Source organism: Chrysochloris asiatica, unplaced genomic scaffold, assembly GCF_000296735.1.
Source record: "Chrysochloris asiatica unplaced genomic scaffold, ChrAsi1.0 scaffold00130, whole genome shotgun sequence".
NCBI classification, from domain to species: Eukaryota; Metazoa; Chordata; class Mammalia; order Afrosoricida; family Chrysochloridae; genus Chrysochloris; species Chrysochloris asiatica.
The window spans coordinates 4,347,825-4,363,221 of NW_006408648.1; the positions used below are offsets into that span (position 1 = coordinate 4,347,825).

General features: G+C 42.7%; 1 protein-coding gene across 1 annotated transcript in view; it reads left to right on the top strand.

Annotated features, from left to right (window-relative positions):
• The window catches only part of KALRN (kalirin, RhoGEF kinase), a 154,124-nt gene that overhangs the window by 68,945 nt on the left and 69,782 nt on the right, over positions 1–15,397 (top strand). Inside the window, exon 5 of the mRNA XM_006869371.1 lies at positions 8,571–8,701. Coding sequence (XP_006869433.1) covers positions 8,571–8,701 — 131 coding nt within the window. The remainder of the gene's footprint in view (positions 1–8,570; positions 8,702–15,397) is intronic.

Below are 15,397 nucleotides of genomic sequence, written 5' to 3' on the forward strand. Positions count from 1 at the left end.
CTAAAATAGAACTGTCCTTCAAGATTCCCCTTACATCTCATCTCATTACAAGGGCTTCCCTGCCCGGCCACACCCATTCCCCTGAAATCCCCAACAACTGATGTCCATTTCATTCACTTAGGGGGTGTCAAATGCTTACCCAACTCTTTCATGTTTCTGCCTCATTGTTTATTGAAATATCTTCATGTTTAGCTTTTCATTTGCAACTTAGCTAGATGATAAAGCATTTAGGACATTATTTTTTTCTTTTCTCCATTAGTATACAGGAGTCTTACACTTAGCAGGTTTGTAGCAAGCCCTCGTTTCCAAAAGTCTAGATTAGTTAGTATTTCGAGAGACATTTTTCTATTGCTACTGCTGAACTTTGCACTGTGGAGTCTCTCCCCAGGCCTCTAGTTTGTGTAATCAATGGGCCTTGATGTTAAACATGTAAGTGAAAATATTAAGAAATCCTGTAAGAGTAAATTTCCCAGAGAACAAGGCATATAAGGATGGTGTGGAGTTGATTCCGACTGATACAGACCCCATGTGTTACAAAGTGAAACAGTTGCACAGGGTTTTCTTGGCTGTAATCTTAACAGAGGAGTCCTGGTGTGGCGCTGTGGGTTAATGCGCTAGACTGCAAAGTTGGTTTGAACTGCTAGGTTGGTAGTTCAAGCTCACCAGCTGTTCCTTGGAAACCCTCTACAGGGTCGCTATGGTTCAGAACCAACACGACGGCACTTAACAACAACAACAACAATCTTAACAGATGCAGATCACCAGATGGTTCTTTCATAGTACCAGTGGGTGGTTTTGAACCACCAACCTTTAGGTTAGCAGTCAAGTGCAAACTGTTGTGCCATCTGGTTGGCCCAGCCCAGTGTCTATTATAACAGACTCTCAGTAAATGTCTATTGAATGAATGCTCTTTCTGTGGTATGTTGTTTTTGTTGTTAAGTGCCATTGAGTCAGTTCCAACTCATAGTGATCCTGTATAAGGTTTCCAAGGGGTGGCTGGTGAGTTTTAACCACTGACCTTGTGGTTCAAACCGACCTTGTGGTCTAGTGTTTATCCTACAGCATCGCACGGGGATGCCTTCTGTGGTTATAATGAGGGCTTTAAATGCTTCTTCCACCAATATCTGCTACTTGAGGACCTACAGTGAGCCTAGAAGTATAGAAATTTCTTTGGCGTACCATTTAATACCACAGCCAAATCTTTGCAAGAAGTGAGGGAGCAGTGGTTGATATCTCAGAATCTTCTCATCAAAGTGTGACCCTTTGTCCTTTGCTCTAGCTTCTCTTTCTTCCCATCTCAATACATACCCACTGTAGGGTAGTGATGGAGCTATTTTTTCTCAGCCATATTTGAGAAGACTAAGTTGAAATTTCACACTGAGGTCTATATTCCTCTTCTTCATCAGTTGTTTGTCTTAGAAGAAGGTAAGATCTAGAACTTCCATAAGAGTTTTAAAGTTTTTATTTGACTGTAAGTACAACAGTGTGGTAGTTGCCAAAATAGCCCATGTGCTCATGTTCTGGATTAATGAAAGATCAAAGGCAGTATTAGTCTCATTGTATTCAAAGCTATTCGGACCACACCTGCCATGAATAACGTGTGAGTAATATATTAGGTTCTGAACACAGAATTCTAAAATGATTTTGAATGATCTGAAAGGGGCCCAGAAGAGGTAACCAGTACATTGGGACCCATTTCAGTTGAAGAATCTAAGATGAAGTTTGGGGAGAGATTGGGAGAGAGAAGACACATGAGAGCTGTCATTGATAATTGCAGCATGGCCAGTCGTGGGAAAGAAGGGTGGGTCCTGCTTCTTTGTTGCTCCAGAGGGTGGAACCTAGGCCTGTGGGTGGAAGTTATCTTTGTCCAATGCAAGGAAGAACTAATAAGGTCTTTTCCATCTTATAGAAGTAATGGGGATGCCTCAGCTTTTGTCTTGATCCTGGATTCTTTTTGCTTGTTTTATTGGTTATTCAAAAGAGTCTGCACTGAAAGCTTTGGGCCCCTGACACCTACCAAAAGCTGTGGGATCACCTGTGTCCCTATGCTCCAAAGCATCCTTTAGTTACACCATGGTCTCTGACATCCTTATCACACTAAGGCTTCTGCCTCAGTGAGTTGTGGTCTCTGCTGCTTAGGAGCTGCTGTGAGGAAATGAAGAAAGGCTGGTGTTCTTAGACCCAACTGCAATGTAGAGAAACCCATGAAGAGTCTTTGGGACTTTCTTTGGCTCACTTCCTGGACATATTGGACTTCTCTGAGTTCTTGCCTGCTGGCCTTGATCTTCAATCAAAGCTTTGATTTACCAAGAGAGGATGCCCAACCATCTCTAGCAACCCCAAAATAGTATTCTTTTCTTATTTTTGAATTAAGATATTACCTTTAACTCTAAACAAAGAATAAGAACTTCTGCCTTTCTTGTGTGCTTTTTGATAAAGCTTTTTCTAGACATGTGTACAGCCCGATGGTGGTGGTAAGTGTCTGGGTCACCGGAAGACCTGACTTTTAGTCCTGCTGCCTCTACTATTTCTGTACAGCTCTGGGAAAGTTAGCCTTCCTCTGCCTCTCTTTTATCTCATTTATGAAGAAGATGATAACTAAGAAGGTGTGAATATGCTTTGTAAAGTGATAAGCAAGCATCCTACAAATGTCAGCTGATAGTTACCTCATCTGGACTATTATCCTTTCTCTTCTGTAACCTAGCATGCATGGTACCAGGCATATGAAAAGATTTCTTGTCATATTGGTGATTGAGAGAATGTGGCAGGGTAATGACTTAACAGCCTATATGGGATTTGGTTTTATTCTTCAAGTTGGCAGATCAGAAGATCCCTGGCCTATGGCCTTGTGAGGATCTATTGTCTCTGAATTGTTGTCCTGGAGTTCCAGGATTCCACCATACACAAGACTGGCATGAAATATCAACCTTCTAGAATGAAAGCCTCTTCCTGGGTTCTTGTCCTCCGGTGGTGCACCAAAATAACTCACTGGGCTCAGAAGGGTGCCAACGGGCCCCTGGTTAATGACCCTCTACCTTTTAGGGGAGGGTCTGACCAGTTCTCAGTTCCTGTTTGTCTACCAGCTGACCTGGAGTCCAGAGAAGGTCTGAGACATCCAGCCCTGTGCTTCTCCTGCTTTGATAGACTTCCTGAGGGCAGACTTGAGGGCCACGGGAGAGTAGGCTCGAAGCCAGCTGCACCGTGAGTGTGCTTTGCTCTCCTTTAAGTGACTTGGCTTTTTCTGTCAGTGGTAGGGGCAGAATAAATGGAAGTTCAAGTCCCAGATGGGAGAAGAGAATGGTCCCATCGTATTCATTATGGAGGTTCATGTTTTCAGGAACTGGCTCCCTCTCTAGAAAAGATTCCTGAAAGCTCTTATCAGAATAGAAACATCTAAATTTCCACCAAGACGTTTTTTACACAAAGTCACACACCTGAAACGTCATTTGCCTGGGAAATCTAAACTTTGGTTTTTCCATTATATAGTTATCTATTTCCTCCAAAACAAACAACCCAATCCCATTGCTGCCCTGGAGTCGACTCCTCCACACCCACCTTAATTTGCCTGGGAATGAATTTGATCTAATGCTTTTCTGTTCAGAGAATGTGATACACATTTGTAAGAATAAAAGGTAACTGGTTGGAGTGGTAGGTGGCACCATACCAGCAAATTTACCTTTCATTTCATCAGAAGAGCCTTGACCTCTCTCCAAAGTGCCATAGTATATTCCGTGAACACTTGGAGTCCTACTACGGGACGGACTGTACAGCACATATAGAACCTTCTTTGATAGAGCTCACAATCTACGACTAATGCTTGAAACCCTCTCTGGCCTCGACTGCTGAAACTCTTTCCCACACATTTCAGTCACCATCACTCTCTTAGACTGCCAGAGGGAGCTTTTTAAATTTTATTTTTTAATAGTTCTTTTCTAAGGTCTCTTAAAAATAAAAGTAGTATATACTCATTCAAGAAAAATTGGAATACTGACAAAGATCTAAGCATAAATTATATGACTGATAACACCATCATTTAAACATATGTATTACTGAAATTTTTGTGTGTTTCCTTTTATAAGGAAATAAGGTAAATAATAATAATGTAACTAACCAGAGTTGGGAGCACAGTGGCTCTGTGGGATAAACACTGAACTGTGAATCACAAGGTCAGCAGTTCGAGCCCACCACCAGCCCCTCTGCAGGAAAAAATGAGGTTTTCTGCTCCCACAAAGATTTACAGCCTCAGAAACCTTACACAGGGTTGTTATGAGTTGGAACTGACTTGACCACTTAACAACAATCAGAGTAGATATGATTTTAAGTTCTGGTTTCTTTTTTTTTTTTTTTTTGCTGTCATATCAGAGATGTTTCCCCCAAGTCATGCAAGCTCTTTGGCACATGAAGACTGATCTTTCCTAAAACTCAAATTCGATCATATATGACTTCCCTGCTTAAAACTCTCACCTAGCTCATCATTACCTGGTCCTAGAAGGTGAGGTCTCTGCAGCTTCAGGCCACAGACACGGCTCCCTATGACATAGCACTTACATTCCTCTCCAGGGTTATTTATTTCATCCCTAACACCCACTCACATAACTCAGTCACTTGACACCCCCTCACATACCAAAATCAAAACACCCATTGCCATTGAGTTAATTCTGACTTATAGCAACCCTGTAAGGCAGAGTCCAACTGCCCCATAGGGTTTCCAAGAGTGTCATCTTTATGGTGGAGCATGGCGGCTCTCTAGGATAAGCATTTGTCTGCGAACCATAAGGTGGGCAGTTTGAGCACACCAGGTGCTCCGCAGGAGAAAGATGAAGCTTTCTGCTTCTGCAGAGATTTGCAGCCTTGGAACCGACTCACTGGTACTTTAATACCAACAGCAAATCTTTACAGGAACAGACTGCTACATTTTTCTTCTGTAGAGGGGCTGGTGGGTTTGAAGTGCACTTTAACTGGAGTCCTGGTGTGGTGCTGTAGGATAAGCATTGGACCTTGAGGTCCGTTTGAACTGCAAAGTTGGTGGTTCAAACTTACCAACCGCTCCTTGGAAATCCTATACAGGGTTGGTATGAGTCGGAACCGACTCAACAACAACAGCAACAACATCACTTTAACCACAGTGCCACTGGGACCCCCTCACATACACATTCTATATTCTGTGTACACTAGGCAACTTGCAGCTTCATAAGCTACCCCTCCTTGGCTCACAGTGCTGTTCCTGCATGGAATGCCCTCCCATTCATGTATCCTGTGAATTTCTTTTCATTTCCCAATACTCAGTTCAAGGGTTGCTGCTTCTCTCGAGTCGTTCATTAGAATTGCCTGCCTCTCTTTTCATCCTCCCTGGCACTGGTCCTGTCTAGAAGAGCACCACTGTGCCTTAGATGATGGAGGGCCGGGAACCATCTCTTAGGTATTGTTTCTCCAATGCTTTGCAACTATTCAGTCCATAGTAGAGTCTCAATATTTTCTGGAGTGCAAATAAATGGTCAGTTTCAAAACTGTGTAATGGATGCTGTGCAGGGAGGGTCAGATGTAAAGAGTGTTTACAGGGACCCAGAGGGAAGAGCATTTTATGGAGCATGTGGTCAGAGATACAGCAGACAGGAGATATGAATACTCTAAGTGGGGTCAGTTGTATACTTTTATAAGCATTTTACTTTTTAAAAAATATGTTCATTTTTAATATGGGGAAGGCCTTCTTTCATCTTATTTATATATTATAATCCTGTTTGCATTTCTTTCCCTAACCTTGGACGTCCTTTGCTTTGTCTACTGAGACTACAGTGACCCTGAGCTCTAGGCAGAACAGCCATCCTACCTGTGGCTACAGAAGCCCCATTCGCCAACCAGCCACTATTGCCTCTTTTTCCCCAAGAGCAGCCCAGGTCATTGCAATCTGGTGTCCTGGACTGGAGTTGTTGTTGTTATTATAAAGTGCCTTCAAGTCAATTCTGACCCATAGAGACCCTGTATTGGGTTTCCAAAGAGCAGCTGGTGTACTGAGGGTTAAATGCTGGGTTGCTAACCAAAAAGTCCACAGTTCAAACCCACCAGCCACTCCAAGCTCTCTGCTTCTGTCAAGATTTACAGCCTTGGAAACCCTATGGGGCAGTTCTACTCGGTCCTAGAGGATCACTATGAGTCAGAATCACTTCAGAGCAAAGATGGGCTTGGTTTGGGCCCTTGACTGGGACACTCAGTATTCCAATTCTATCACAGGTAACCAGATCCTCAGAGGATGTCGTGTTTGATTTCTTAGGTGCATTTCCATCCAACCCCATCATTTGAAGCAGATTATCTAGCACACAGTTTAGGTGCACCCTGTAATTGCCTCCTCTTCCTCTTTCCTTTTCACTCTTAGCCCCTGTGAAGATAATACAGGCTTTTTTTTTTTTTTTTTTTGCTCGTACAGCAAGTCAGGAAGGAGGAGATGGAGCTGATGTCCCTTTGTGGCCCTTTGGACTCCCCCGAAGTCCTTCATTCTCCACAGCAATTGAGAGTGGAGCACTCAGAGCTGGATCTTCCACAGGACAGCTGTGGGCCTGTTTCCCTGTCCTGGCTGTCACCCACCCAGCCAGACAAGATGCTGTGACAGACCATGAGGAAAGGGGCAGGGGAAGCAAAAAGCATATAATCAGATCAATCGCCAGCTGAGTCCATCTGCCAGGGGAGCCTGTCTCTGGTAATGGCACCAGGGAACATGTTGTTGGAGAGCCTGCATGTCCACTGGATTGCCAAACTCCCTCATTTCCTTAATAACAGGCTGCAGAGCCTGTGTCTATAAATTTAGCTAAACCCTTCTTGACCTTTTTATATTTTTAGCCTATATGGTTTCTCCAGATAATAACATCCATGGTTGATTACTTGTTTTGTAGAATACCTTTATGTCAAGTTAAAACAGTGTCCTCTCTCTAGCTTGAAGACCCTGTCGTCTTAATTCTAGTTTCTAGTGTTAGTAACAGAGTTTTGGCTCTTGATATACATTGTGGATTTGGGGGTAGAGTGGGGAGGAAAGAAGGTAGCTATTTCTTATCAGCTTTCAAAGTTTTTCAGAGTCAAGCATTAATGTTCTCTGTCTATTTTCACATAATGGCATAATGGCCCATCAGCCACTTCATTAGCTTTTTGTTTTATTCCTCTGGACCTCTCTTCAACTTATGAATAAGAGTATTTGTGGCAGACATCCCAAGTACAGAGAATTTAAGACTAGACTGAAGACTTTTGTTCCTGGTACCCTTTTGGTTGGCACTTTTTTATTTCTATTTTTTAAATCTTTGTGACTTCACCATTAGAGCTGATGGCTCCAAAGTCTGTTACAGTGAAACCTCCTTTAGTCACAGAGGCCATTGCAGGTGGACATCCTGGAAGGGTAGTTTGGATTTGTCTTCATATTTATCTTCTTATTCCATAGTTTCCCCTGCTTGACCTTGATCTCAGTTCTTGCTGTTCCTCCACCTTGCTTCTGCCAACTTGGATAACAAAATGCTAAGTGTCACTATATGCTCTTTTTCCAGGACACTTGTGAGAATATTATGACTGACCCCACTTTGTTGTTGTCGTTACGTGCCATGGAGTCGGTTCCGACTCATAGTGACTTTATACAGGGTTTCCGAGGCTGTAAATCTTTATGGGAACAGAATGCCTCATCTTTCTCCCGTGAAACAACTGGTAGTTTCGAACTGCTGACGGTTCACAGCCCGATTCGTAACCGCTATGCTACCAGACCCCACTCTAGAGTATCCTTATTGCCATCAGTTCCATCCATGGGGCAAACAATTTCACTTCATCATTGTTGGGCACTTTTTATTTTTCAAGAGTGTCTTACAACGATTATCTGTATCTCATCCATAAAAAAGTCTGTTGAGGGGTCTGATGTAAAATTTGAGAAAAATTGAAACAGAACAATTTTCGCTGTTTCATATAAGATCACTTGGAGGTTCAAATTCAGTGTCCTTTGCCCTGAATTTTTTTCTAGAGTGCCCCATTAATCTCTTTAACTTGTGTCTTCAAGCCTACAGCACCTTAATTAAAGGAAAACAATTAATAAGTGAAAAAAGGCCCTGAATCAATAACCTTAGCAAAGATGTTTTTAGAAAAGTCTAAATCCATATCATTGACGTCTTCAAAAGAGATGTAGATGATTTAACAAAGCATGGTTTCCCCACACCGGTCCTCCTATGGTTGCCTTCTGCTTATTGATCTGCATTTCATGGTCCTACATTGATTTTCTCTTCTGACAATGTGGTTGGTGTCGAACTGAAATGATTGGCTTTCCGTCTGTAGTTCTTTCCCAGAGATAAGTCACTTTATGTCCATTATGTCTGGGAAATTTGCAGGACTTAAATTCCAGCTACATTCTTTTGCCTGAGAAAACGGCAGCTCAGGGCTGGCTCCCTGCTACACGGGATGAGAGCCCCTGGTCTCTTGGTGCTTCCTTGTGGCTCCCTGAGAGCCACATTATTTCCCATTGGCTGTGGAAGAGGCTGAGAGAAAGGAAACAAGAGGGCTCTCAAATGACTGCTTCACGTGTGCTTCTCTGAAGCTGTTTCTTTTCTTGGCAGAGTCTAGAAGAAGGCTCATATCGGGGTAGCTTGAAAGACCCCTCCAGCTGTCTGAATGAGAGAATGACTCCACCTACACCTCCCAGAAACCTGGAAGAAGAACAGAAAGCCAAAGCTCTGAGAGGCAGGATGTAAGTGTTTCCCTGATCCCACTGTACGCTGGATAATGAGCAGGACTGGCTGATCCACGGGAGGACTGGAGAGGGTGTTTTCAAGGATTATAAGTAAAGGTGATATAGATCTGTACAGTGTCGCATTGATAAGCATTGAACTATTTTGTCACTGACTTGAAGAATTTTAAGCTGAAGTGTATTCAGTAAGGTAGCAGCCGCTATTGACAAAACATGTTTTAATCTAGATCTGTTAGAAAATGTCATCATGCTGCTATAAAAGGAAAACAACAGCAGTTCAGGGGACTGCGCAACAATAAACTAAAGGTCTGTAGAATCAGAGATTCCCTACCCATGGTCAAAAGTTGATAGCCGTCATCTGAGGAAAGATTGCCCCAATTGTCAGGAAAGTGGTGTCTGCAAAGATGGAGCTGAGCCTTTTGTCACTGGGCTAGGTCCTACCTCAGTTCCTTTTCCAAAAGTTATCATTTTGCATCACTTGGTTTTGTTCCAAAAGAACCTCCCTTCTGTTTTTTTACTGTTGTTGTTAAGTGCCAGTGAGTCAGTTCCAGCTCATAGTGATCCTATAGAGGGTTCCCAAGAATCAGCGAGTGCTTACCTTGTAGCGCCACACTAGATCCCTGTTTTTTGACTGTGTTGTTGTTAAGTGCTGTCGAGTAAATTTTTGACCCATAGCGACCCTGTACAGGGTTTCTAAGGAGCCTCTGGTGAGCTTGAACCGCCGACTTTACAGTTCAAATGGCTTTGCAGTCTAGCTCATTAACCCACAGCGCCACACCAGGACTCCTGTTGTTGTTGAGTGCTGTCGAGTCGATTCCAACCTATAGCGACCCTGTATAGGGTTTCCAAGGAGCAGCTGGTAAGCTTGAACCGCCAACCTTGCAGTTCAAACAGCTTTGCTGTCTGGCACATTAACCCACAGCGCCACATCAGGACTCCTGTTGTTGTTGTTAAGTGCCGTCGAGTCGGTTCCGACCCATAGCGACCCTGTATAGGGTTTCCGAGGGTGTAAATCTTTACGGGAGTAGAAAGCCTCATCTTTCTCCTGCGGAGCGGCTGGTAGTTTCGAACCGCTTACCTTAAGGTTCGCAGCCCGATTCGTAACCACTACGCTACCAGAGCTCCTTTCAGGACTCTGAAAGTTGGTGGTAAAATATAATTCACATTACTGTCCCATTTCACAAAAACCCATATGATTTTCAAGGCTTGAGTTATCTGCCCTGATGCGAAGTCCATCTTACGTTACATGAGATAAACACCAAGATAGCTGGCTAATGCAAAGGCACAACAACCCTTGGTGAGGGTTGGACCCTGTTTTGGAAGCAGAGTTGCTGATGAGTTTGGCCATAGCTCAGTGTGTGAGGAATTGTGAGCAGCAGTGAAAGGTGGGAGGCATAAGGGTCCCTCCCTGTGTGTTCCTAATTAGCCTGTCCTTCTCCCTTCAATGCATCACTCTTTTAGCCTGGTAAGAGACATGAAGACAAGCAAATAAATGAGGCCAGGTCCTTCTGTTGCATGGAAATAGGCTAAGTGAACATTAATGGCTTCGTTTCCCAGGAAGCAAAAGTGGAAACATAGTAAGGGCCTGACTCAGAGCAATACTCTGACCTCATAGGGGCAGATGTGAGCAAATAGCTCATGAGCCCTCTAGTTTCCTATTTAGGGAGGGGGAGGGGAGGAGAAGTTGATGAATAGAATGTTGTGTGCCAATGAGCTGGACTGCAAAGTCTGTTTGAACCACAAGGTCAGCGGTTCAAGCTCACCAGCCATTCCTTGGAAGGGTCGCTATGGGTCAGAACCAACTTGACTACATTTAACAACAACAGCAACAATAGGACAGAATAGAACTGTCCCTTAGGATTTTCAAGGCTGTGATCTTTATGGGAAAAGGCTACCTGCACATGTTTTCCCACGGAGCACGTGTGTTGGTTCAAATTGCCAACCTATCAGTTAGTAGACAAGTGCTTTAACTACCGAATCATGAGGGTTCTTTGGTGAGTGATTAGAGGCAGAGAAATACCATCCCCAAAGAGAGATTTCCTGGGATGTGTACAACACTGGCTCTTGTCAGCTGCTCAGGTGTTACACAGGTTAGGCAGAGTTGGTCCTCTGCCAAATTGAAGTGAAGCTTGTATCAAGGAGGTTCAAGGTACTGACCTTTGAGATAATAGCTAGTCCTTGGTAAAACCTGTCCCTACTCTTGTTACTTAGGTTGAACAGGCCTGTGAGCCATCATTTATATAATGGTTCTGTTTCCAGACATGGTATCATGTGGTTTTGCTACAGCAGCCACAAGTTTGCTGCCTCTTACCCATTTACTCAACTCTTCTCCCTCCTGAATATTCCTCCAATCCCAAGCTATCCTGAAAGTCCATCTGTTAGAGCATCTCAGTCCTCTAACTGTATTGCATCCTTATTCTCTCCTGCTGTAATTTACAGCCACAATGAAAGAGATGAAGTGTTTGTTAACCCTGTTTGAAGCTGGTGACCAAGGGGTATAGAAAGTCAAGACTTAATCCCAAAAATAGCAGTGAGACTTCAAAGGGTTAAATGATATCTTTGTGGAGAAAAATGAAAGCAAATAATTATTTGTCTAGGAGAAAAAAAGGTGAGAATGAGCTTAATAGTCTTCAAGTTTTAGTCATTCAGTCACTCAACAAATATTTATGGAATACCTATTAAGTGGACAAAACAAACAGTAACAACAAAAGTCCTTATTCTCATGGAGTTTGTATTCTAGTGGGAAAAAAAGAGGTTATGGACAAAATAAAATAAATTATATGGTATGTTGTTGTTGTTGTTAAGTGTTCTCAAGTCGATTCCGACCCATAGGGACCCTGTATAGGGTTTCTGAGGAGCAGCTGGTGAGCTTGAACCGCCGACCTTGAAGTTCAAACAGCTTTGCAGTCTGGCGCATTAACTCACAGCACCACACCAGGACTTCATACAGTATGTTAGCAGCTGGAAAAAGGAAAAAATTAGAGCAGAATAAAGGGCCTGAGGAGGATGTTGTTAAGTGCCGTCAAGTCAGTTCTGACTCATAGTGATCCTGTATAGGATTTCCAAGGAGTGGCTAGTGAGTTTGAACCACTGACCTTATGGTTCAAACCGACCTTTCAGTTCAGTGCTTTATAGAATAGAGTAAGGGGCCTGAGGAGGATGAGTAAAGCCAAGTTGCAATTTTAAATACATGCGGCATTTGTACAAAGCCCAGGAGATAACAAATTAGCCCTTAGCCACTTACCACAGGACTAACAGGGAACAGTGCAAAGGCCCTACAGAATTTTCTGTAGGAGCCCAACCATCCCTACCCTACCACTGTGGAAGCTAGAAGTTAGAAGTGGGTCTAAACTATAGCCAGCACAATTTCAGTTGAACCAAAGAATAACATTTACTTTGTGAACAATTTTTTATTAATAAGAACTGGTCATGAAAAATTGTTTTCCTAACAACTCTATGTATTTGGCAAATAATCATTCAAGGAGCTCTGGTAGCGGGCGTAATGGGTTACAAGTTGGACTGCTAACTGCAAGGCCAACATTTTGCATCTACCAGATGCTCTGCAATAGAAAGACAAAGTTTTTCCGCTCCATTAAAGTTTTACACCCTCAGAAACTCTATGTAGGGTCGCTATGAGTAGGAACCAACTCTATAGCACATCACCACCACCACCTGGTGACCTTCATAGTTTGAATATTTTATGTAACTTTTCAGGATGTCATTTAATGTATCATTATCTCCCCAAGCATTTCTATAGCCTTCAAGGAACAGGCTGATTAGGTCCACTAGCAGCTCCAAGACAATCTCCTTCTCTAGAGGCTGGGAAGTGGAAGACAGCCCTCAGTCTGTCAGTAAATCATTAAGGATAAAAATACCTCCAGTAGACACAGAGCTGGACTTCATCTCCAAGACCTTTCCAGCCCACAATTCCCACTCCAACTTTCCTGTGGCTTTTCTTTTGCCACTTTCTCTCAAGCACTAACTTGGGCCATGCTAAAGATACATTTAAATGCTTTTCTTTGGCCTTGCCAGTTCCTTCCTGTGGTCTAAAACACATGATTGTCTGTATGTATAAGAGCAAGGGAGCGGGTTGGAAGTGCTGGACACACTGATAAAGAGACATGTGTTCCTTGGTTCCCTCCCCATTGCCCCGAGGCCCCAGACACGGGGATCTGGTAGCTTCTCTGTGTTGTGGAGAAGAAGAATTTCAGATGAATTGCTTCCTGGGTTCAGAAAGCTTACAACTTTTGTGCTGGGGCCCCTCTTTGACATCTCAGAATTTTTTTCCCGTCTGCCAGTTGAGCCAAAAATGCACTTGTGTGGCTGCAGACAAGCTTCTTTTAAATGTAGATAATAAGGGTCAGACTCCAGTAAGCACACAGCACCTCCCCTGCCCCCATGCACAACCCCAGCACTGTATGTTTAGCTCTTCACTATCTGCACAGGAGAAATAAAGAGGGGTGTTTGGGTCTGAGGCCTCAGGGACTCCAGAAGACAGTCTAAGTAGTTTCCCAGGCTACAGGGAAAGAATGTTTGCAGTCTTGCACAACTGGGTTCAAATCCCAGCTCTGATATTCACTTTGTAATCTTGGGCAAATGATGTAAACTTTCAGTCTCCATATTTTCATTAGCATGAAATAGGACTTACAGTACCTACCTTGTTATAAGCATACGAAAACTAAGATGAAGAGACTGGCACATGGGAAATATGCAGAAGTCCTTAACAAGGAAGACACAGAAAGCAAATGTCCTTGTAGTGCTGAAAACGTGGTGCTTCTGTGCTCTAAGTTGTGATACGGGTGTCTGTGGTAATCTTTCTGGCCCTGACTGGGGATTTTCCAGAACAGTCACCATGATCCATATTGGAATAACTGCAGCTTCTATATATTAAAAGTCTCACTTGCTATTGGTATCTCTGAGGCCTTCAGAGACAAAGCTCTTTTCTTCTCTTATTAACAAAGAATAGTGTGGACAAGTCTCCTGTTGATGCCTTTAAGTGATGGTTATTCTTTCTGTCCTCTGTGTTATATAAATTTTCAGTCACAGGTGAGGGGAAACAACCCATGAAAAATACAAGAATGTTATTTCTGATCTTTGTGTCATCTGGAGAAAACAAGATCTTGATGCCCTCGGATCTTGTAGGGCAAGCACCTGAGGGGTGCTAAGTGTGGGTGCAAGGTATGAGTCTTTTTGGTGATCTTGTCATAAGGTACCAAAGTACCTGTGGATTTAAATGTGAAGATTTACTGCTGAACAATGAAAATGACTCAATTGTCCATTACCTGATGAATGGATAAACAAAATGTGGTCTATCCGTACAACCATAAAAAGGAATGAAGTACTCACACAAGCTACACCCTAGATGAAGCTTGACAACATTATGCTAAGTTAAAGAAGTCAGTTACCAAAAGCCTCATGTGAGAGAGGGTAAATAACAAAGTATTGTTACTAATGTTCTAATTCATATATGCATGGGTTTATTCCAAACAGAACCTGTTTAAACATGTCTTTGCAGCCATTGGATCAGTATAATCCTGTGCACAACGGAACAAAACACCGCCCAGTCCTGCACGATCCTCCTAATTGTTGGATTTTAACCCATTGTTGTTGTCACTGTGTCAGTCCATCTTGTTGGGGGTCTTCCAATTTTTCAATGACCTTCCATTTTACCGAGCACAATGTCCTCCAGGGACTAGTCACATCTGTAAACATGTCCAAAATACGAGAGACAAAGCCTTGCCACCCTCACTTCTAAGGAACACTCTGGCTGCACTTCTTCCAACATAAAAGTCCATGGTACTTTCAGTATTTTTCTTCAACACCATAATTCAAACACATCAATTCTTCTACAGTCTTCCTTATTCATTGTCCACCTTACACATGCAGATGAGGTGGTTGAAAATACCATGAATTGGGTCAGGCACATCTCTCAGTAATATACTTGTCTTAGTCTTGTTAAAAAGTCCAAACAACCAGTGGCTTCTTGGGGAATCTGCTGGGCAGATCAGTTCAAGGAAGAAAGGTCAGCTCAGAAGGTTATGTTGACTGGTTTGAGGGACTTTAAAGGGGTATACTTGATAGGTTTTCTTTAAGAACACCGGATAATCATAGGGGTTTACTAGGATGAAATTTTAAAGAAATTAAAAGCTATGCTGAATGTGAAACAGATGATCTGCTCTCTAAACCTTCACTCAATTCACAATAAAAAAAATTTTTTTTAAGAAAATTGAAAACTGCAGTAATGAGAAAAAGACCAGGAAATTTGCACCGAGCAATTATTTTTCTATTACAGCAGGACATCTGCTCATTCTTCCAGGGTAGCTAGAGCTGTCCTAGGAGAATTTCATTGGGAAACCTTACTCTATCCACCCTACGGCTCTGATCTTGCCCCTTCAGACTTTTTGTTCTTCAAGACTCAAAGGACATTGAAGAAGGACACAATTTGAGTACCCTGAGGATGCCCAAACTGTCATTTTGATGTGGTGTAAATTAAAGAGCACAGAGTTCTTGGGGAAGGGTTCGAGAGATGGAAACACCACCTTAAGAAATTTATAGACCTAGATGGAGGAGATGTTGAGAAACATAAGCTTCACATTTTGATATTTGTGCTTAATAACAATTTCTATGACTTTACAGCAATGATTTTGACTTACTTCATATGATTCCATCTGTATGAAATAACTCAAATAGGCAATT